This window comes from Mesoplodon bidens (assembly GCF_964165515.1).
Source record: "Mesoplodon bidens genome assembly, chromosome: X".
Lineage (NCBI taxonomy): Eukaryota > Metazoa > Chordata > Mammalia > Artiodactyla > Ziphiidae > Mesoplodon > Mesoplodon bidens.
In genome coordinates this window covers 122723201-122747526 of record NC_138163.1, presented here as the reverse complement: position 1 = coordinate 122747526, position 24326 = coordinate 122723201, and the positions used below count along the sequence as shown (strand labels likewise).

At 39.7% G+C, this 24326-nt stretch overlaps 1 protein-coding gene across 5 annotated transcripts in view; it reads left to right on the top strand.

The window, feature by feature from the left end:
- Window positions 1-14124: 14124 nt before the first annotated feature.
- The window catches only part of CNKSR2 (connector enhancer of kinase suppressor of Ras 2), a 254002-nt gene continuing 243800 nt past the window's right edge, over window positions 14125-24326 (top strand). For all 5 annotated transcript variants that reach the window (XM_081222654.1, XM_081222653.1, XM_081222652.1 and 2 more), the window contains exon 1: window positions 14125-14286. In XM_081222654.1, the coding sequence (XP_081078780.1) occupies window positions 14223-14286 (64 nt within the window). In that variant the 5' untranslated portion in view covers window positions 14125-14222. The remainder of the gene's footprint in view (window positions 14287-24326) is intronic.

Here is a 24326-nt window from a genome sequence, read left to right as displayed (position 1 = left end):
ACTTACATGAGCAAGCCATAGTCATCTTCCCCACTCTTAAGAACTCCCATTTTAACTCATTTAAGCCGATTGTCACTATTAATAAATTTGTTAATTTAGGACACTATCCATGGACTTTCTGCCAAGGCAGAAGAGGATTTAGCTAATTCATACCAAATCTACTGCTTCATTAATTCTCCCCAATGTGATTATTTTCAGCTCCTATATTTCTTACCATTGTAACTTTAAGGAATATATTTACTGTTTATTTCCTTTTCATCAACTCTATAAAGTAACGTTTGACTCTTTGCCATGCAAAAGGAGTGTCTCAGCACTTCTATTTTTCCCCCTTAGTTTTCTTCCCTCCTTGAAGTCTACTTTATCTGACATTAATATAGGCACTTTTGCTTATTTTTAATTAATATTTGCTCAATATATCTTTTTCCATCCTTTTACTTTCAACTTGCCTATATTGTCATATTTGGAGTTTCTTGTAGACAGCATATAGTTGCATCATGGTTTTTTTCCCACAAATTTTTATTTCTTCAACAGGAGTATGTAGAATATTAGGTAGAATAATATGCTTTATGACATTGAGAATCAGGTTGTGATTTATTTTATTTTATTGTGCTAATGAGGGTTCAGTGGAAAGGATAATGAATAGGATTTTTTTAAATTGAAGTATATTTGAATTACAATGTGTTAATTACTGCTGTACAGCAAAGTGGCCCAGTTATACATATATATATATATACATCCTTTTTCATATTCTTTTCCATTTTGGTTTATCACAGTATACTGAATATAGTTCCTTGTGCTATACCGTAGGACCTTGTTGTTAGCTGCAGCATGTTTTTTTAAATTCACTCTGCTAATCTGTCTTTTAATTGGTGAACTTAGATCCTTTACATTTAAGGTAATTATTATGGTGGAGCTTAAGTCTGCCATTTTAATTCTTGTTTTCTGTTTGTTCTCTGTTTTTCACTTCTTTTTTCTTGTTCCTATCTTCCTGTAGGTTACTTGAATATTTTTAGAATTTCATTTTATAGATAGTTTTTGAGTGTAACTCTTATATAGCTTTTTAGTGATTGTTCTAGGTATTACATTATATATACATAACTTATTACAGTCTAGTGGTGTCATCATTTTACCAGTTCAATTGAAGTTTAGAAACCTTACCTTTTTTTATATGACTTTACTCTTCCTCATTTGTACTATAACAGTCTTATGTATATCCTCTATGCCCTATATCAGACAGTGTTATAATTTTTGCTTCAATCATCAGCCATAATTTAGAAAACCTGAAGGAAAGTCTATATTATACTGTATTTACCCATATTTTTGCATACCATGTTCTTTCTTCCTTCTGGATGTTCTACCATTCCTTCTTTTATGATTTCCTTTCGGTTTACAGAACTTCTTTTAGCCATTCTTTTAAGGTAGATCTGCTGGCAAAATTTCTTAGTTTTCTTACATCTGAGAATATCTTGATTTACTCTTCATTCTTGGAGGATATTTTTGCTGAATATAAAATTCTGGGTTGACAGTTCTTTTCTTTCAATGCTTGAAAGATGCTGTGCCACTTCTTTCTGGACTCTATGGGTTTCCTTTTTTTTGTAGCATTTTTTTTATTGTGATAAAATACACGTAACATAAAATTTACCATTTTAAGCATTTTTAACTGTAAAATTCAGTGGCATTAAGTACATTTACAATGTTGTATAACCAACACCACTATCCATTTCTAAAACTTACCAATTAGACAATAACTCCCCATTCTCCCCTGCCCCAGCCCCTAGTAATCACTATTCTCCTTTCTGTCTCTGTGAATCTGCATATTCTAGGTACTTCATATAAGTGGAATTACACAATAGTCATCCTTTTGTGTCTGGCTTATTTCACTTAGCATAGTGTTTTCAAGGTTCATCCATGTGGTAGCATGTATCAGAACTCCAATCCTTTTTAAGGATAAATAACATTTCATTGTATGTATATACCACATTTGTTTATAAATTCATCTGTTGATCAACATTTGGGGTATTTACACCTTTTAGCTATTGTGAATAATGTTGCTATGAACATTGCTGTACAAGTATCTGATTGAGTCCCTGCTTTTAAATTCATTTGGATATATACCTAGAAGTAGAATTGCTAAATCATATGGTGATTCTTTTTAATTTTTTGAGGAACTGCCAAACCATTTTCCACAGTAGCTACACCACTTTACATTCCCAGAAGCAATGTACAAGAGTTCCAATTTCTCCATATCCTCACCAACACTTTTTATTTTCTGGTTTTTTATAGTAGCCAACTAAATGAGTGTGAAGTACTACCTCACTGTAGTTTTCATTTGCATTTCCTTAATGATTAGTGATGGTGAATGTTTTTTTCATGTGCTTTTTGGCCATTTGTATATCTTCTTGGGAGAAATGTCTGTTCAAGTCCTTTGCCCATTTTTTTAGATGGCTTGCTTATTTTTTTGTTCTTAGGCTGTAGGAGATATTTAATACTCTGGATGTTAATTCCTGATTGGATATATGATTTGTAAATATTTTCTTCCATTCTGTGGGATGTCTTTTTACTTTCTTCATAATGTCTTTTAACACACAAAATTTTTAATTTTGACTAAGCTCAATTTAACTATTTTTTCTCTCATTGCCTGTGCATTTCTTGTCATATATAAGAAATCACTGCCAAATTCAATGTCATGGAGATTGTCTCCAGTGTTTTCTTCAAAGAGTTTTATAGTTTTAGCTCTTACATTTATGTCTTGGATCCATTTTGAGTTAGTTTTTGTATATGGTGTAAGGCAAGGGTCCAAATTCATTTTCTTGCATGTAAATTTGTTTTTGTTTTTGTTTTTTTGCTTTTTTTTTTAATGTTTCCATTGGGGAACAAGAACTTGAAGCTTCCTAGTTTGCAATCTTGCTGACCTCCTTCTGGATTCCATGGTTTCTGATGAGAAATCAACTGTCGTTCAAATTATTTTTCCCCATAGGTAAGGTCTTGTTTCTGACTGCTTTCAAGATTTTTGTTTTCTTTTGTTTTGCTTTAGTTTTCAGAAATTTGAGCATGACATGCCTTGGTTTGAATTCGGTTATCTTGTTTGGAATTCATTCAGCCTCTTGAATCTGTAGGTTTATGTCTTTTGCCACTTTGGGGAAGTTTTCAGCCATTATTTCTTTGAGTCCTTTTTCAGTACTGCCCTTTTTCTCCTTTCCTACAGGACTCCAATGACATGAATGTTAGATCTTTTGTTTTTGTGCCACAGGACCGTGAGGCTCTGTTCTTTTTTTGTTTTGTTTAAGTCTATTTCCTCTTTGTTGTTCAGATTTGGTAATTTCTATTATACTATCTTTCTTTTTATTTTGATTATTATTTTTGCCTGTGTTGGGTCTTTGTTGCTGCATGCAGGCTTTCTCTAGTTGTGGTGAGCAGGGGCTACTCTTCATTGTGGTGCGTGGGCTTCTCATTGTGGTGGCTTCTCCTGTTTCAGAGCACAGGCTCTAGGTGCACGGGCTTCAGTAGTTGCAGTGCATGGGCTCAGTAGTTGTGGCTCACGGGCTCTAGAGCGCAGGCTCAGTAGTTGTGGTGCATGGGCTTAGTTGCTCTGCGGCATGTGGGATCTTCCCAGACCAGGGACCGAACCCATGTCCCCTGCATTGGCAGGCAGATTCTTAACCACTGCGTCACCAGGGAAGTCCCTATACTATCTTTCAATTCATTGATTCTTTCCTGAGTCACCTCCATTTTCCTGTTTCACCTCTACATTGAATTTTTATTCCAGTTATTGTATTCTTGAGTTCTTAATTTCATTTGCGTCTTTTTTGTCTTCTATTTCTTTTCTGAGCTTTTCTATTTTTTCATATATTTCAAGTGTGTTTTTAATTGTTTATTGAAGCTTTTTAATGATGGCTGCTTTAAAATCTTTGTCAGATAATTCTAACATTTCCGTTATCTTGTTGTTGCCATCTATTGATTGTCTTTTTCCATTCACTTGGAGATTTTAATGGGTCTTAGTATGACAGGTGAATTTCAATTGAAATCTGGACATTTTGGGTATTATGTTATGGGCCTCTGGATCTTATATAAACCTTTGTTTTTAGTTGTGACACCACTCCAAAAGAGGAAGCAGGGGTGTGGCCCTCTTTCAGCCAGGTGTCATAAAAGTCCAAGTTCCCCACTCAGCCTTCATTGACACCTGAAAGTGGGGCTTCTCATTACTGTTGGGCCATGGTTGGAGTTCTGACTTTCCTACAGACTTCCACGAATACCTCCAAGGCTGGGAGGGGTAGAAGTGTTTCATTACTTAAGCTCACCGCTTGGACTCTGCTGACATCATGGGATGCGAGGTGGTATCATTACTGTTGGGCAGTGATCAAAGTCTTTACTCTCCACAGGGACTCCTCCAACACCACTACAGCAGAGAAGGGGATACTCTGTTACTGCTGAGTGGAAGAAGCAATCCATGTTCCTCTGACACTGGAAGTGGGGTGGGGAAGATCATTACTGCCTGGCAAGGATGAAAGACCCAGTTCCACTTTGGCATTCTCTGAAACCACCATGGCAGGGTTGTTGGAGTGCCTTGCTACACCCTGGCAAATTTAAAGAAGTCTAGGTGCCCTACTTTGCCTTTGCTGGCAAAGGTGGGGGTGGGGTTCAGTTTTCCGTGTGGCGTTTGGCTGGAGTAGAGTGGTTACTGTCTCAATGTTTTCTGCCTTCCTAGGCTGCCCCTTTCCTGGTCATTTAACTAGAGAACTCAGGCTTTTCTTGGGACTCTTTTGTCTGTGCCTTTGGTGTTTCCAGGTTGCTATTTCTTCAGCTCTAAGTCTGTGATGAACAAAAAATAAACAACCTGGGGAACTCACCACTCAGTCATTCCTTGGGTCTGAGTTCCCTTGCTTGTCTTCTTTCTTCTCTTTACCTTTCAAAGTCTTCTTATGTTTGTTTTATATATACTGTCCAGGGTTTTTAGTTGTATTTAGTGGGAGGACTAGGGAAATATACCTCTCCTTGGTCTTTCTGTAAGTGGAAGCGCCCCTCCTTAAATTATAAACATAAATCAGATCATGTTTCTGACCTGCTTACAAGTCTTAAAGGTTTTTCACTGCACTCCAAGCTAGTTACCAAATGGACTTAGAAGACCGTTTTTTCCAGCCTATTTCTCTAGCCTCTTTCATGCCCTCGCCCATTCACTATGATTCATGCTGACTTCCTTTCTGTTCCTCAAACACATCAAACTCTTTATTGCCCCAGGGACTTTACAAATGCTTTTACTTCTCCCTTGAATGAGTTATTTCTGATCTTGGCCTGCCTGTATTTTTTGTATATCTGAACACTGTGCCTAAAAGTCACCTACTCAGAGAAGTCTTCTCTGATCACTGTAAGGAGTTTCCTCTCTCCCTTGCTGCAGTTGTTCTCTATCACTACACTTTGTACATTTCATGCCAGTATTTTTCATGATTTGCATTTATATATACATATTTTGTTTGCTTACTAGTGTATTGTATGTTTTCCACTAGATAGTAAACTTCACAGGCTCAGGAGCCATATTCATTACATTCACTAGTTTATCCATGGTGCTTAGCTGAGTCCCTGGTACACAGTAACCATTTAATAAATGTCTGCTGAATGAATGAATGGAGACAAAACATTATACAATGTACAAATTACATTGCCATTTTATAATCTAGAAAGATGCTTATTTATTTATTTGGTATGCATTCATATTTTCATATTGTGAAATACACCAAAAATACTTCTGTTTGTCTCTGTCATTTTGCTTGCTACCTTATGTCAAAACTATCTATTTGTATGCTTTCTTTTGTTTATAGGATTCGAGGATAGCTACCATGTTTTACTCATTTTTGTATCTATATTCCTTAGCACATGGCCTACACCGAGTAGATGCTCATGATGAAAAATCAATAAATGATAGCTTCTGCAATGTGCTACAAAGTATTTGAAATAGTTCCTAAGAGACACTAAACAAACCAAAATATTTTCATTACTTAGATGACCCAAATAACTAAGTTTCCTTTCAAAATCAAGAAAATATCAAAAGCAGTGACAAACTTACATGCCTCTCTCTCTTTCTGGATACAGCTCTTGGTCAGTGGGAATAAATGATTTTTTCCACTTGGTATGAGCATCCTTAATTTTCCAATCTTCCTAGAAGTAAATAAGACCCATTTGAGAAAAAATGACAATATCTATGGAGAAAGAAAGAAATCTTCTTTTCCCACTCCCCATCTTTATTCCTCTGTATTCTGTCAATTATTAGCCAAGGATCAAACAATTTGTCTCCTACCTTAAGTACTTTTTATGTTTAAAATTTTTGATTTATAGATATGTATTAATTTATAAATAGAACCTCTGAACTTATCTAGCACCAATTTTGCCAGTTCACATTTGTGACTACAAATAAGACTGCTAAATGTTCAGATGAAAATGGACCTAACATCTTGAATATGAGGGAATTCCCTAAGAGCTAGATGTTTTGTAAATAAATAATGCTCAGAAGAAAGGGTTTAGATCAGGGTTTTGTTTTTATCCTGTAATATTAACACAGGGTTTTTCTTTCATTAGTTATGGGGTTATCTTAGGGAGCCCCAATGATTGAAGCAAATGCAGTGTTTTCAAATTTGAAATCCAGCTCCTGCTGCTGCTGTTGCTGCTGATTTACTAGGCCAGGGCTGGACTGGCCTACTTTATCCAGGCAGAGGTTCAGCAGAACTCACTCCTTTTGGGAGTATTTATGGACTTCTGAGATCAGATCTGTGCCAAGTGGTCAAGCAGTACCTAAGCAGCAGCGTGGTGGCAGCCGCTAGATTGGTTTATCACACCTCCATAGATTCAGCCTGTAAGGCAAAAACGACCCCAAATGAATTTGGAAAGTTTATTATTTACACAGACAGCAACAAAGTATCAGCATGGTGTCAACTCCCCATGTCCCTAGTCCCACAGGATGATACCAAACTGGAGGGGCCAGATGATAGATGATACAAGTGGTGGGTCACTCTGTCATTGAGGAGCCAACTCTAAAGTATAGTTGAACGGTTCTTTAGTCTGAAGCTGTACCTGAAGCCGCTGTGAGATGGCAAGTCCCATGCCTCACTGGAACCAGGGTGGCAGATAAGAAATGGACTTGGGATAGCTCCTCACAGGATCGTCTTGCCATATTCCAGGAAAGATCACAGGGCATTTGCCATGACATGTGTCAGACTATGGTTGAGCCTTGCATACACAGCCTATGCAGAGATGTGCAAGATGACCAGAGTGCCATGGTAAAGTTGTTCTCCTATAATCTGATGAGGAGGTGAGGATTTCAAAGTCAGCCTAGTTAAAAGGGCCATCATTCTATAAGTGGTGAAAGTATAATCAGATAAGAGTAGGGATCATCAATAGCTCCTGGGATTTCATCAGAAAATAGTATTGCAAGTGGTAGTGGTAAACTGAAGAATTGTTACCATTCATCACGGAGCCATCTGAATAAGATATACACCTAGGTGGGTTATGAGGAAGAAGGAAAACCAACTTGTGAAAAAGTTGATGGCGTATATACCAAGCCTTCCCATTTTGACATCCAGTTCTTCCACAGATATCAATAAGGCCACGAGGGATATCTAAACTGACAAAAACACCAGATTTTTCTTCTCAGTTCTTACTGGAACATCATTTTTGCATTTCACACAATTTTGCACTCTTTTCTATCTGAAACTCTTTTTTCATTGGGTTTCCATGACATTGCATTCTCTTGGTCCTCCTTATAATTTTTTTAATTTTCTCTTTCTCTTCTGTGGGCTTCCTCCATGGGCACCTCACGCTCTCCTGGTCCTCATTCATATTTTTGTTTTAGTAGTGACTTTCAAGTCTATATCTTCAGCCCTTATATGTGAATGCAGAAACTGCCTACTGGAAAACCCTTCTCAGCTGTCCCATGGGTATCTCATGTTTAGAGTGTCCACAACAGAATATCTCAGATCACTTCCCTCTTCCAAATCCACTTTTTTTTTTTTTTTTTTTTGCGGTACGCGGGCCTCTCAGTGTTGTGGCCTCTCCCGTTGCGGAGCACAGGCTCCGGACGCACAGGCTCAGTGGCCATGGCTCACGGGCCCAGCCGCTCCGCGGCATGTGGGATCTTCCCAGACCGGGGCACGAACCCGTGTCCCCTGCATCGGCAGGCAGACTCCCAACCACTGTGCCACCAGGGAAGCCCCCACTTTTATTTTTTATTTTAGATGGAGAAGAAATAATTTACCCATTCACCAAAGCTAGAATCATGCAAATCATTCTTGATATTGCTCTTTTCCTAACCTTTCATATCCAATCAGCCACCAAGTTCTCCTGAATATTTATTAAATTCATCCCCTTCTCTCCATCTTCACCTCCACTGATCTATTTCTGACCCAAGACATCTCTTCATTGGTCTATTGCCACATCCTTCAAACTGACTTCCCCCTCCATCTTGTCCCTCTCAAATCTGTGCTCTCCATGGCTGCCAGTCAATATAAAAATAAATATATAAATATGACCAAGTCACTTTATTGCTTAAAATCCTTATATGGTTCTATCTTTTTAGGTTACCTTTTAGTTTGAATTTTTCCCCCTGATCTGGCTATTGCCCACCCCTCCCACCTCATCTCCCATTACCTCTTGCTTTGCTTTTCAACTCTAGCCATCCAGGCACCTCTACATAGTGCTCTATAACTGCTCACACATACAGTCTTCCTCCCAGTTGTTAGGTACCATTCTGTGCATAGTACAGGGCACATCTATCATTGCACTTATCACATTATCCTATTAAATTAATTGTGATTGTTTCTGTTTCCCCTACCAGTCTATGAGCATCTTGGTCATCTTTGCATTCACAAAATCAAGCTCATTTTTCTCATTAAAGGATACAACTTGGGCCACCACATTGGTAGTGTTCAAAAAATGTTTATTTAACAATAAGTTTATATGCTTTTCATTAATGGCTGCTAAGTGCACCAGAAACTTCCCTGATGGGCTAGGGCTAGTTAAGAAAACTAGGTTTCCTAATCTTAGGTGGGCTCTGGGATTTTTATTAGATTGTGATTAATAAAAATCTAACAGCAGGGAATACCTGGAAAGAGCCCTAAAAAAACCCTATTGGGATAACTTCAACTCCAGCCAATTTTTCTTCACTCAGAGATGACTGCTGTGAATCTTGGTCTGGAAAGGACATGGCTTGATTTAATACAATTTACCCTTGAGGCAGAACAGCAAAGAAAGGATTCTACTAATTTAATTATAGTCTCAGGGTGCTTCTCCCTGATAATCTAAAGGGAGGTTTGGCCCAGAGAAGCACACTTGAAGGCCCATTTACAGTTAAAGATCTCTTCCTACTTGCTTCTCTGACTACTGGAGGCATAGACAGATTGCTATGAGGCTTTAGTTCTTTACTCATAGCTATTAGTTGAATTATACTACAAGAAAATAAAAACATTGTTCCAGAAATTTTGCTTAACTTTCTCTGGAGCAAGTTTTATATATTGTTCCTGAGAATAACTTGTATCTTGTTTAATCACTACTAGTCTCATCAGGATTGCCTAGCTAATTTTTCTGATCAAGGTATACAACTGGGCCAGCACAGAACACCTGCTTTTAGAATTATAGGAAAGGTTTGGGCAAAACTAAGTGGGAAAAAGAGGGCTCCCATCCCTTCCTCTCTTTTAGGACAGGGATGACCCACACAGCTGTTCTGTGTTGTCACTTCTCACTAATCATTCAAAAATGAAAGATAAAAGAGAGACAAAAAATTCTGATAATATATTAATCATTAAAAAAGCAAGAAATCTAAACATTAAACAGAGAGCTATAGCAAAAACACAATCTAAGCAAACTGGGAAAACCACCAGAAAGGGCTCTGCAAGACATTTTGTCTAAATGTTAAATAACTAAAAAACATTAAAATATGTCTTGCCTAGCAAGTCTGAGGTCTGATGCTGAGCAAGCTTCTTAGCAGAAGAATAGGAAGTGAAGATTAAGGCCCCTATAAAAATAACCTAGGTTAGAAATGTGGAGGTTAGAAATCTTTAACTTGCAGCTCCAGAAGAAACATTCACACTATTTACTCCTGTCTTTGGCCCCAAAGAGACAAAGGCTTTAGGCTCCTCCCCCATCTGCCCTCATCCCTAAGAGTCAGATCCACTGAGCACCTAGATTCTAGTCAGAGAACCTTTGTAAATTTCATATCTGAAGTACTTAGACTCATTACATATACAAAATCTTAACTGAAAATATTTTGGTCAAGAGATTTTAATTTTTTATTGAACTCTAGAGGGTCTAAAAGACAAAAAAGACAAAACTATAACAATTGGATTAAATGATGATTTAAAGTGGTTTATTTTTTATTTTTTAAAAGTAATTAATTAATTGGCCGCGTTGGGTCTTCATTGCTGCGGGTGGGCTTTCTCTAGTTGCGGCAAGCGTGGGCTACTCTTCGTTGCGGTGCGCGGGCTTCTCATTGCAGTGGCTTCTCTTGCTACAGAGCACGGGCTCTAGGCACGCGGGCTTCAGTAGTTGTAGCATGCAGGCTCAGCAGTTGTGGCTCGTTAAAGTGGTTTATTTTGATATGGTTGCAAACATCTCAGAAGTTCTATGTCTCCAATTAATCAGTTTAATATTTCTCCTTTGCCTGCTTCCAAAAAGAATCCAAGTCTCCTTCCAAAGAATCAGTTTGGCTTTTATATCTAGACTGTTGAAGTATGTGTCACATATCATTTAGTGCAATGTTTGGATATGTAGTTTATGATAACATACCTTTTCCCCTAATCTTTGAGATTTGTTCATTAAGAGAAGGCAAAACTAAGAGGTTGAAGTTTGTATGTAATAACGTTATACTAACAAAAATGGGACAAGACATTAACATTGTGAATAATAGGCAAAAAATATAAAAGCTAGTTTATTTGAAAAGTTGTGGAAAGAAAAATGCAGGAAAGATTTAGCTGAGTCATTTGGAGTTAAGAATAAAAGAGTGAAGGCAAAGATGATTTAATCATTTTATTTTTCTTCTCCCCAAATCAAGACTATCTGAGTGAAGTCAGTTGTGTTCTTAACAAACTAAGTGAAATAATTAATGCCTATTATGCTGTCAAAATCTAAGGCAAATTTTTGATGTTTTGTATGTTTTGTAGGGGAAACCTCAGGGAGGAGGACTTGGGAAAAATACCTAAGGCCTTGGTGAATGCTATTAGATAGTATAACCCCACACTCACATTTTGGCTCAGTCATTCCTAGTTTTTACAATTACTTTTCTAATAGTTATCTCAGGTGATTATATTAAATAAATTCCTTACTGTAACATATATAGGAGGAGAACATGTACAACTTAATTCTGTGCTGTTAATTCTCAAAATCCTCTTTCTCTAGGTCCTTTTTTTCCATCTTCTTTGGTACTGGTCTTTCATGAAATATGTATCTTTTATTTTTACTGCATCCTGGTGTTTGGCATTTGTTTTGATACTCCATTTATTATGCAAACAATATCTCACTTTAAGCTTGCTTGCAATATGATGTAGTCTGGTTGCTTGTCATACAAGCACAGTCAGGATATACTGTTTGGTGTTTCAGCCAAATTTCTTCACTTCCTATATTCTCACAGTTGGTACCGTGCAGGAACACTCATGGTGACTCTTAGCCTCCTTTGTAGTTAACTTTCTGATGAGACATATTCAGTTAACATTCAATAGACCTTCCCCTTCCAAAGTACTGTTCACTTGGGGACACTGATACAAACCGTTTTACTAGTTTTAAAAGTCATATTCTGGAATCACCTTAATTCGGTACTACAATCATGCGTCATGGCCTCAGACAAATTACTTAAACTCTGTAAGCTTTATTCATTAATTTATTCAACATTTATTGAACTATGTGTAATAGGCTCTGGGGATAGGAAGTGAATGTGATAACCAAGAGTTTCTCATCTGTAAAACGTGGCTAATGATAGAGCTGTTTTGAGGATAAAATATATGTAAAGTACTTAGCACAGTGCTCAATAAATGTTCATTGTTATTATTAGCAGTATTATTTTGATCAAATGACTTTTAACATCTCCCTGTTACTGTAACCTCTAATGATTCACAATGCATCCATTCCATTACGTTTCTGAACATAAAGCTACTCCATAAAGTACTGATGCTGGACATGATCTTTTCTAGAAATATTGATGCAATGTTCCGAGAACACTGGAATGTAGGCACTTCAAAATACAATACCTTTCACACCTGGTCAGCCAAGAAAAAAACTGTAAATCACAACCACGGTCTGGATTATGAAAGGAAAGTGCTATACCTGTACCGTCTGAGTGTAGACTTGTCTAGATAATCTTCTACATTTGTTTCCAAGATCTCTGATATACTTTTAAGTTTGTATTATTAGAAAAATAAATAACAAGCCTACAGACAGGCCATCTTAAGTTTTACTTGTTGTGTATCACTAGCCTGAAAAGATCAAAAATATTTTTACTGTGGTTTCAGCTCTTTGTGGGCGGGGCGGGGGCAGGTGGGGGTGATGTCAACTCATGTTAGTTGAGAAAAGTGGCAGTTCTGCATCTCATGCAATTGAACTAGAGAAAATGGGTTACTGCAAGAACTGGCAAAACCTATTGCCATTATTGCAATGGCTATAGAAATAAAATGAGTTTCTCTTTTACTCAGTGGAGCTATTTAAGAATGACAAAGAGAAAACATCTACGACGGTGGCAGAGACTTTGAGTCCAAACATTCTAGGATGAATTATTTGTCGTTTAAATCGAGCCTCATTAGGCAAACTGTGTTTTACTAAGGACTGCACAGGAGCCTGTGTAAGATTTCGGAAGAACAGGAGTTTTGAAGAACCATGTTGTTTACACTTTGTCACTCATTTTCAAGCCCAGTGTTACCCTTCAGTTCTTATACAAGAATATCTGAAAACAAAAGGACATCCTCTAAAATGGGCACTGGGTGCTCTGAGCGTCGGAGGAGTTGGCCGAAAACCAGACACCAAGCCCTTCAAAAGGCACGTGGGGCCGAACCTCCCTCGGAATCGCCACGGCCGGCGCTCGAAGGCTCCAGGCTCCGCGCCTGATTTCCCAGGGCCGGTGCAGCACTGGGGGCGGTCCGACAGCACCGGCCCTCCTGCCTCGTCATCGCTGCGTTTCTGGCTGGCGGAGCCCGGTCCCCGTCGGCGGCATTCCACGCCTCCGTCTCCGCGGGCGTGCGCGGGGCTCGGGAATCACCTCAGGAGCCCACTCAGCAGCGGGGAGGGCGAGAGCGAGGAAAGCCCGGGCTCCCGCTGTAACCCCCGAACTCAGCGGCGTCCCCCACCCCTCGGCGGCGGGGCCGCAGGTACCTCCTCAGCCGCCTCAGCAGTCGGCGCTCAACTGGTGGGCAGCCCGTCCCGCCGCCGCCACGTCCGCTCAGAGGCCCTTCGGAGCCGCGCTCCCGCCGCCGGCACCTGACTGACTGACTGACTGGCTGACCGACCGACCCGAGGCTGGAACCCGGGCCGCCGCCACGGCCGCCGCCGCCGCGCACGCGCTCCTCGCCCGCCTCCGTCCCGGGGCGGCCCGCGGGGCGGGAACGCGACGCTACGAGCCGCCCGCACCTGCCTGACTGACAGGCGGACCCCGGGACCGGGCCTCGTGCCTCGTGCCGGCGCGCGCGCGCGCACGCGCACGCGCCTGGCGCGGCTGCCGTCGGCCCCGGGGGCGGGACCGCGCGGCAGCGAGCGGGCGGGGGGCTCGTGGTACGCGCGCCCCGCACCCGAGGGCTGCGGAGAGATATTTTGGGTGGCAGGAGGCCCCTCGTCATTTCCGCCGGGCTGCTGGTCGTGCCGGGGGCTTCACTCTCGCGCACGAGGCGAACGGGCAAGTTGGCTGCGGGCGTGTGGCGGCAGCTCCTTCCCTTAGCGCTGCGACCCTCGGCAGTGCAAGCCATGAACTGAAGCCCCGGAGGGACGGAGACCCGAGCGGAGTTGCGGAGCCACGGCAGCAGCCGCCGCCTCAGAGGGGAGCGAGCAGACCCGGCGCGGAGCCGCGACCCCGGCGCCTTTCCCTCCCCGTCGCCGCTCCCACCGCTGCAGCCGCGAGACTCGACACACAAAAGCCGCTTTCTCCGCGCCGCCCGCCCAGCGAGGCAGCGGCCAGCGAGGGACCCCACCTGAGGGCGGCTCGGGCTGCTGAGTTCGTTTTGTGTCTGAGCTCCGAGCTCCGCGCCCCGCGCGGAACCGAGCCTGTGCTCATGGCTCTAATCATGGAACCGGTGAGCAAATGGTCTCCGAGTCAAGTAGTGGACTGGATGAAAGGTAATGCCCGCTGTGCGGAGGGCGAGGCGGCCCTGGGGCTCGGGGTCCCGGCGCGCGGGAGGGAAGGGGCGCCCGCCGCGGCCGAGCCCGCCCTCGGGGCTGCAGCCTGCTGATCGTGGGGCGCCGTGGGCAGCGGGGGATCTCCAGGGCTGACTGGGGCTCGGGATCCTGGTCTCCTATTGTCTACAGCCAGTGGCTTCCCAGCCGAAGAGGGGTGCGGAGAGCGCGGGGGTGGCCGGGGCGACCCGGTGGGAGGCTGGGAGCTGGACGGCGGAATCCCTGTCAGTCTTTCCGGCTCCTAGCTCCCCTTGGTGCCCCCCAGGCCGGGAGGACGTGTCGACCCTGCCTTCTCCCCTCAGGGAGGAGCCCCCAGGGACGGTCGTCCGTTCCCCGGCCCCTTTGTTCCTGGGAATCCTGACGCCCCCTTGGCGGCCGCCCCTGCCAAGTGCCTTTTCTTGCGCCAACTCTCCCTGCAACTTTTAAGCCCACATAATGGTGTCAGGACGCGGCCGCCGGGGTTTGGGTCCGGAGAGCTCCCCCTCTTCCCCAGGTTGGGCTGAGGATGCTCGGGGGATGCGCTGCTTTGGGGAGAGGAAAACATGCTTCCCCTGGGACAGCATCTGCGCTGGTATCTGTGGCTCCCTCCTGTGCATCCCCCCGCGTCCTTTGCCTCCTCCTCTTCTGGCTGCTTGAGGCTGTGAATCTTAAGGTTTTTTACTGGGGGCTCGACCCCAGGTGTAAAGTGATCACATTCAAGTGCCCCCTCATTTATTCCGTCTTGAAGTCTCTCCCCTTTTTTCCCCTGGGCAGTTTCTAATAACCATACTTAAAAACATTCGCCCTCATAATCTCAAACGTGGGCTTTTTCTCTGTCCCTGGGCTTTCCTGCCTCACTATCTCCCTCTGTTGTCTGAGTTAGAGGACCCTCTCCTCACGACCACTGCGCCCCCTCCCATCCCCAAGATTCCTAAGATTTGGGGAATGCTGACAGGGGATGGAGGGGTTGGACAAAAAGGGATTCCTTGCCACACTTGGGAGATGTTAAGAGTTTTGCTCGTGGTTATTCCTAGGCACAAACTCTGGGTAGATTAGTCAGGGACCAAAGGCTTATCATTTGCAAATGCAGTTCCAAAGATGAGGGAGCCCCTTCTTAGGGCTTGCTTAGCAGTCAGACTTTCTAAGCTCCAGGTACTTTAGAACGAAAGTAGGGTGATTGGAAGTGATTGAGAGCGCAGAGGGAAACTCAATTTTTTTCTTTTTTCCCCGAGCCTTTTCAGCCTCTTGCTTGTCTTGTGGATTTTCCTTTATCCATTTGCTTTCCTTTTTTTCCCTTACTTGCCCCTTTATTCTTCATTTATTTCGTTTTTCTTTTCTAATATGTGGAAAGTGCTTTGTAACTGCAAAGCGCAGTACAAATGAGAGTGTACTGAATTAAATCGAATTCATTATTTATCGACTGCCCCCTGTGTGCGGTGCATTGTGCTAAGGTGCCATGGGTGCCATGACTAAGACAAAGTCCTGCAGTGGCTCATTATTTTTTTCTGTTTCTTCTTCTGTTTTCATATTGCTTCTGAAATTCCGCTCTCCTAGCTTCCCACCAATTTTTCCCCCCTTCGGATTGTCAGATGCAGACAAACATCTAACTTCTGTGTTTCTCAGTCATGGAAGAAAGAGCCAGAGCACATGCGAAAAGCAAGAATGCTTAATTAAAACCCTTTCTTTGAATTTGCCTAAAAGATTACTTCAATTTGAGTCTTGTTACTGAAATACTCAAAGAAAAGCTATCTTGGCTCCATGGGAGTCAGATTACCTTCAGAGACTACCTCTCACAAATTCCCATGATGCTTGTAGTGAGTGCTGCATACTCCATCTTCTTCACCTCCCACCCTCCCAGTACATTCTTGCACTTTCCCCACTCTCTACACTTTAGGTCCACTGAAGCACGTAGAACATATGATGTACATATTCTGACACACATTTTTAGTTTCTCAGTACACTAGTCCTTTAAAAATCTCTCCAGCCTAAAATGCAGCTTCTTTGGAGTTGGGCTTACATCATTAGCTGTGATTTTAAGTGATTGTTATATTTAAGTTGAATAACTTATTTTCATACCTGTTGGTGATGCATCTTAGAGCTATTTGAAAAGACAGAATTTGTGTATCTTTGTATACATTAGACTGGAAGAGAATAACTCATGTCATTATCTGTATATTTCAAGTCCCAAACTGCTTACTGCTGAAATTTCCATAATCTTCATATAAATTTGATTTGAGATATTATCAGAAAATAAGGTTTAAAAAAATACTAAGATGAAACAGACATTTCCTCAAATTAATTAACTTAATTAAGGTAACGTACACTATTAGCTTAATTAATCCCCCCCACCCTTTTCCCCAAATAAACTTTACAAAATACACTTAAAAAATACTTTTCACCCTTCCTTCAGATGCACTAATGTTTAAAAGTCAATTAATTTAGGCTGCAGCTTTGGAATGGCCAAACCTCATTTAGTGTTGTATAATGTATAGTGTTATAAAGGCAGTACCAAAGGATGAACAGGACTTTTGAACAACTGCAGCATTGTGGGAGTTCTTTAAAACATGCTCCTAATGTAACAGTTTCATCATCCTTAACATTTAAAGCATATATATGGCATATGCTTTCACCCAGTCACAATCGTAGATAGTTATAACTCTCTTTAGTAAGGTATATGCTTTATGCTCTTTCTAGGGTATTTTTTTCTTTACTGAACAGAAAAGGAACCATTAAGCATATAAGAATAGCATGGCCGTATGTTTAATGCTTCCAGACAATTTATAGAAGTGCAATAGAAACTCAGTCAGCAGAGAGGGAGATGAAGGGAAAAACCCCTGGCTGACAAGATTATTAAGCTTTGGTAGAATATATTCAAGATTAATTATGAAGGACCGTATATACACTGCAATTCACTTTAATTTATTACTTTTTATTAAAATATATTTGAGGGACACATAAGTATTAAATTTATGTTAATTATTATTAAAAAAACGCTATAAGGAAATACTTCCTTTTTTTTCTCACCCCCAACTCCACTCTTTGTGAAATCCAATACTTATTGAATTTTCTCCTGACAATAAAAATTTGATGTAACAGTGTCAATGTTAGTTCCAGTAAATATATGAACTCCTCATGAGTCAGTAGAATAAGCATTTATATCCCACATTATCCTGATAGTACTTCAGGCTGTTTGGAAATGTGTCATAGCCTTCAAAATTAATTTTAAAAATTGATTTTATAAAAATATTTTTTGAGAAAATCAAACACTCATCATTTAGTGCTTGCAACTAACCTTTTTCAGTTGGAAATTACATTCAGTCCTCCTGTAGTTTTGACAAAATTTGAAAACATAAACCTTTTTACAGTGAATAAAAGCAAAGCAGTTATTGGGAAAAGCCATAGGTAGAAAAGTAGGCCAATAACTATTTCTAATTTTTGCTCAGTCTGTTACTCTAAAATACATTATTTCTCAGCTCCTGTCTGTTCACTTGCAGGGCCTGGAAATATTTCATAATCTGCAGTTGCTTGAGTCTACTTTTTTTGCCTTCTGAAATATAACAAGAACCTTTGAACACGTTTGGGCCCCTATTATTAATTTTATCATTAATTTTCCTTGTCCATGTCACACCCAATAATTCCAGTTTTTTTCTCACACCTTTTCTGCCTTTTGAAATTCTTTCAAAATATCCAGAAGACTAAGATAAAGTTATTTTCCGGGGCCAGCTCCCTTTCTAACATTTTTTCCAGTGATCTTTAATCCCTTTCTGGATCAAATAAAATGGATTATTGTTTTCAGAGTCAACTGACAGGCCCCGCTTTGCTGATCTTCTCTTATGGTCTCTGTGACTTACCTCCATGCACTCTTATGTTATTATGATTCCTAAAATCATCTAAATTTTTAAGGTAGCCTCTGAAGCCATCCCACAATTAACTGCTCTGGTCTTTCCTGTTTACTATAAACCATTTTCTTTAAGAAGCATTCACTGACTTCTAATTTCTGTCCTGATGACTCAGCCTTCTTGAGGACAGAAAATGAAATACATTATTTTAGGTATTAAAAAACAAAGATAAACCCAACGTTTTGCATACAACCCTAAAAAGAAGAAAATGCAGTGATGAAATAAGGTCTATTTAGTATAAAAGTTTACATGCTGTAAAGGAAAATGTGTCCGATAACGGAAAGCAGTTTTGACAGGTACAATGCCCTTCAGTAATTTTTTTCCCCCTCATAGGACCCAGAGCTGAAGTTGAAATTTATCTTAATCAGGTGAAGGAAAATGTCAAAATTTTGAGTTAAACTGTTTTGAGAGAGAGATCAGAAATAATTTTGTGGCAGGAACTTGAGAAGTATACACCGTAAGGGGAAAAAAATATATGCTAAATGTTTAAATTGGTGCTATTACCTCTTTTTGAAAAATTAGGTTTTTTCTCAATTGCAACATGACTAGATAGTAACCAACAATCACCTGCTTTGGATTTGACATTTTTGGAACAGGAATTCTTGTCATTTTATACAAAGAGGAAATTTACCTTTTTGATATGTAGAGTTTAGTTCACAAGAAACGTTTTGTTTGTAGTGTCATTAACATTTGCTCCTTAAGGTAACACACATGATGTAGTGCATGGTAGGAAAAAAAAGAGGATATTTATGTAGATGTATTCTAGTTCTTAGATATTTACCTAGTACTTCAGCATGGAAGGTGCTTTGATGGATGAATTTAAATAATTCCCTGCTTTGGAGAAATTAGTCTCTGTAAGGGATGGCAGTGACATTGGCAAACTTATGCCAAGACAGAGACAGGTACCAACTAGTACATTTGGTAAATTTTAAGAGTTTGCATATGTATACAAGCACCAATGGAAAGAGAAGATGATGATTTTAGTAAGTCAGGAAGGAATCCATGGGGAAGGTTTGAGCAACTGTTTAAGCAGTTTATTTAATTAAGGTATATTCTAAGAGGGATGTATTCTAAATGTAGAAGGACAGCAAGAGACTCTAGAGTTGAGATGGGGCGATTAACCAGAGGGGTTGAGTCTACGTTTGTCTGGTTGAAAGAGAAAGGTAGGCAGTACAGGGAAAGTGAGGGAGGAGCATGAGTAGGTGGCACAAAAGTATAAGAACAAATCTGCATTTCACAAAGGCAATAAAACTCTCATCATGTCCTGAGTTTAAATAAATACCACATTATAAAACTTTGGCTGCCAAAAATAAGCCCATTTCTATTTCTCGGGAATAATTTGGAAATAATGTTAAAATGAGTTATTTTGAAGATTAATTACATCATTAACATTATGTTGTTGGATATTTAGAATTTTACTGATCCAAATTCTTACATGAAGCATGCAGATTGGCTTTTAAATGTTGATGTTGTTCTTAAAGCAATGATAAATTATCATTTTCATTCATAGCAGAGTGACCTCAGATTAGGACCTAACATTTTCTTAATGACTTTTAGCTTTCTATGTTACTTCCTTCACACACAAGGCTTATTGTGAAAGATGAAGCATTAGCTTCTATAAAGAGTCCTAGAAGGATGGATCATCAGTACTAATTTAAAGGTGGGGGAAAGGGAGGGTAAGTAATTTGAAAAACAAAATGGAGTCTAAAGCTTTATGTTTATGAGTTTGTCATGGATTAGTGTCTGGCTGAAGAATAGGCTCATTGTTTTGAATAGCATTCAGTGAGTGAATTCAGTTTTCATGCATAGCATAGGCCTGTGCTACCCAAAATGGTACATTTCTGTGGTTGTGAAAGCCAAATGATCAAAAGCCAAAAAGTTGATTTTTGCTAAGTATTTTAAAATATTTTTATATTAAAATAAACATAGATATTATATTCATGGTATAGAAAGCAAAATTGGCATGATTTTAGAGATGAGACCAGAGGCTTAACAGGAATTTTAGCCTTGCAGCAGGCTGTTTAAAGCTGCATTTCCCAGACCTCCCAGGGTTATGAGTACACTCTGTTCAGCAATTATGGATACATCAGTGGAAAAGTTTGCGAAGTGGTGGTTGGGTTTAGAAAAGGTAAAACTTATGTACTCTGCTTCCTCTTTTTCTCCTCTTGCAAAGGATAAAATATTATCTTTTCAGTCAGGGTCATGATAATTACAGCATCTTACTTTGTTTGATCCATAAACCTGTAGTCAGGATGAACTTCTTGAGAATGATTCCCATCTAATCCTATCTTCCCCATCAGCTTAAAAAATTTAATGGTTTCTCACTGTTTTTATGATAAAGTCCTTAAAATGGCCTGTTAAGACCCTGGAAGGTTTGGCTGTTGCCTGTGAGGTAAACCTCATTGCTAGCACTAGCTACTCGGGCTTTCTTTCAGTCCTGTTTACCCAGTCCTTGAGCATTTGCACTTTTTCTTCACCCAGTTAAATCCTGCTCATCCTTCAGATCTCAAGCCTTCCTTCCTCTGCCTCAGAAAAGCCTTCCTGAATCCCCAAATCACATCAGATTCTCAGTTATGCACTCTCTTGGTACCGTGTATATCTTCTTTGTTCCATTTGCCAGTTTTATTTTTTACCTTTATTTGTATGATTATTTGATGAGGGCAGGGAACCCATCTTTTTGCATAACAGTGCATAAAAAAGTATCTGGTGAAAAGTAGGCACTTAGGAAATATTTGTTGAGTAAAGGAATAAATAAATTTATTCACAGATTACTGGTCTGTCGACAACTCTGCTTTCCTAAATGACGATGCACGTAAAGTCCCTTATAATGCCCTAATGGATACTTCAGAGACAAGTTGTATACTGTGTGCCAGAATACAGTGTAAGTAGGGTTGCTTTGTCCATTTTTCATAGTTGTGTTGCTGTCTAGCCAATTCAATGATCTAAATCATGGTGTAGATTCATTTCGTTAAGAAATGTTAATAATTTCAGTGAATCTATAACACTTCCGTGTTTATGCTATAAATATTATTTGCTGATGTCATTTCATAGGCCAACACAATAGGCAAACTTCTTAAAAAATTAAAACATACCCCTTTTCTTAAGTATTTTCTTTCATACAGATTTTCTAATTGTTTCTTCATTTTGGTGTTTTTAAAAGAACACCATATGGGCTTCCCTGGTGGCGGTTGAGAGTCCGCCTGCCGATGCAGGGGACACGGGTTCGTGCCACGGTCTGGGAAGATCTCACATGCCGCAGAGCGGCTGGTCCCGTGAGCCATGGCCGCTGAGCCTGCGCGTCCGGAGCCTGTGCTCCGCAACGGGAGAGGCCGCAACAGTGAGAGGCCCACGTACCGCAAAAAAAAAAAAAAAAAAAAAAGGAACACCATATATTTTGGAATGCATGGTAGAATGAAACTGAAAAAAATGCCTTACATTTTTCCTCTTAAAAAAGTAAAGAAAATAAAGTTCATATAAGAAATTTAAATGTATTTTTCTGTTGTGAGAAGAAAATGCCCTTTATTTGTTAATATAGAGGATAAAATGAAAAAAAAAGCCTGTTAGCTTAATGAGAACCATTATCTTCTCATTATATTTAATGTTGAATTTACATTTTTATTAATAGGAATAAAATTAAGATATTTAAAGATGCATCTTAAATCAGCATTTCTTATATAACTTCATCTCACTCTGATTTTGAAAAATAAATTTTAATTTTTTAAACCAGATATAAATTTATTTGGACTAATTTTTGAAGAGCACTCATTAAGAACCTATGTAGATAGTTACTGTAAAGCATAACTTGTTGAATACAGGTGCCTCATGTGGATTTTTTGTGAATTACATGCTACTGGATAATCACTAGTAGGCACGTTACAGAGATTTTTCTAATAAAATGTGCCCCTCCCCCTAAATTTAGAATTGTTAAAACATAAATCAGAATAAGTGAAAATTTTAAGACTTTAACATAACTTTGCCTGTCTGTTAACTCTTAATAAAACAACACCTTCAGGCTTAAATGTTCTAGCTAGTACTGCAAATCAGTGGATTGCAATTGTGCCCTGGTTTGAATTACAAATAACCAATAAACATGCTAGTATTTTTTTTAACTTGAAAGATGTATTTAATTTCTTGTTCAATTCCAATTTAAATTACAGTCATTAATTCTAATAGAAGTTTTCATTATCTTAATCTTATTCTTGCAATTTCAGGAAAGAAAGGGTTGTGGGTATTTGCATAAATTCATTGAATTTTAAATTTTACTAAAGTACAATAACTGCTGTTTTAGTTTTCTGTGTTCATCTATTGAATATTCTGTCACAACATAAAATTGTTTTAAAAACCAAGATTTATTAAATAAACCAAAACTCACAAGGGCATTAATGTATTCTAGTTTGCCACAGTAAAAACACTGTTACATAACTAATATCAAATGTAGCATACTTGTCTGTTTTATATTTACTTGACATTAATGTTCTTGCAAATTAGTTTGCTTTTTTTTTTTTTTTTTTTGCGATACGCGGGCCTCTCACTGTTGTGGCCTCTCCCGTTGCGGAGCACAGGCTCCGGTCGCGCAGGCTCAGCGGCTATGGCTCACGGGACCAGCCGCTCCGCGGCATGTGAGATCTTCCCAGACCGTGGCACGAACCCGCGTCCCCTGCGTCGGCAGGCGGACTCTCAACCCCTGCGCCACCAGGGAAGCCCCGGAAATTAGTTTTATTAGGTAGGTTGGATAGTCTTCTGATAAGATGATAGATAGGAAGAAACTGCGTTGTTACTTGCTTTTAAAGTGTTACCCAATATCCTCTTGTTTGTTTGAACTTTTTACTTTGTTTCAGCCATATCTGCTATTTTTAAAATGGGCTTGCAACATGGTTTCTGAAGTAATATCTAGAAGAAATCAATGGAAGGCTGACTTAGATCCTGGATTTTACTTTTTCCAACTTGTTTACACAAAGATTATGAAATAATCTATTTTTTAGCAAGATGTTAGACTTCTAATTAATTTGTTAATTAAAAACCTTTGAAATACTGGTTTTAAGTAATTATGCTGAATGAGTAATTTCAACAGCATTAGCTGAATTCTTGTTATAATTTTGGTATGTTTTATATGTGTATGTGGGAGTTTATTTCAGCTATCCATATTATTTTCAAAATGTTTGATAGTCCTGGCGACTTGTGATTTTTTTTCACCTGGCTGAGCAGAAAATTCATATTTTAATTTTGTGTAATTCACTTATATTTTGGCTGTGTAAACAAGGTACTGGGCTATTAAAAATATATATAAAAGAGAAAGAATTGTAGAGTTGTTGCTACTGGTCCTCAAAATAGACATTATAGTCCGGTTGCTAGTTTTCCTCCCTGCCTGCCAGAGCCTGTGTGGAAACCAAGTTCAGTGTGGTGCGAGCCAGCATATGGATGGCAAGGCCGGTGCTCCTTCCCCATTTCCCTCTGCATTGGTGACATGGTGAGTTTTGCGACAGTCTCTGTTGGCACCAACGTTGCATTAAATTAATGACAGGTTTGCTTATCTAGAAGGCTGCTACCTTGCCTAACAGCTGTCAGACCAGAGGCTTTCAATTTGATGTTGAATTGTGACAAGCAGAGAGCAGCTCATTCTATGGAATGTTTAGAGCTAGATAATTTTTCTTTCTAATCTGTCCCTAGACATAATGTTTTAAGTCTATTTATGGTAAAAACATGCTAATTCAGGTTCTGTTTATTTGGGATTTGTGATAACTTGAGTAGGTTCCTATTGAACTTTACTTTTGATATGTGAAGAAAGGGCTTGCTGATCAATCTAATAATGTAACTAAGATTGGAAAGAAATTGTTTGACCCTGGAGGATGCGGTATTTTCAAGTATCGTACTTTTCCAGGAGCCATTTCCATAGTGAAAATATGCAAGCTAGAAATGAGTTATATTTTTAGTTAGAATTTCTGCGTACTTGGTTGGAATCATTTTTTTGACTTTTTGGAATCTTTTTGCAAACATCCTGTAGTACAGCTTGGTTATTCCCCTCATTGGCCCATGTCATAAAGGTCTCATGCATTTCACATCTATTATTAGCAGTAGTACTTAAAAGTGAAATAAGGGACAGTTGTT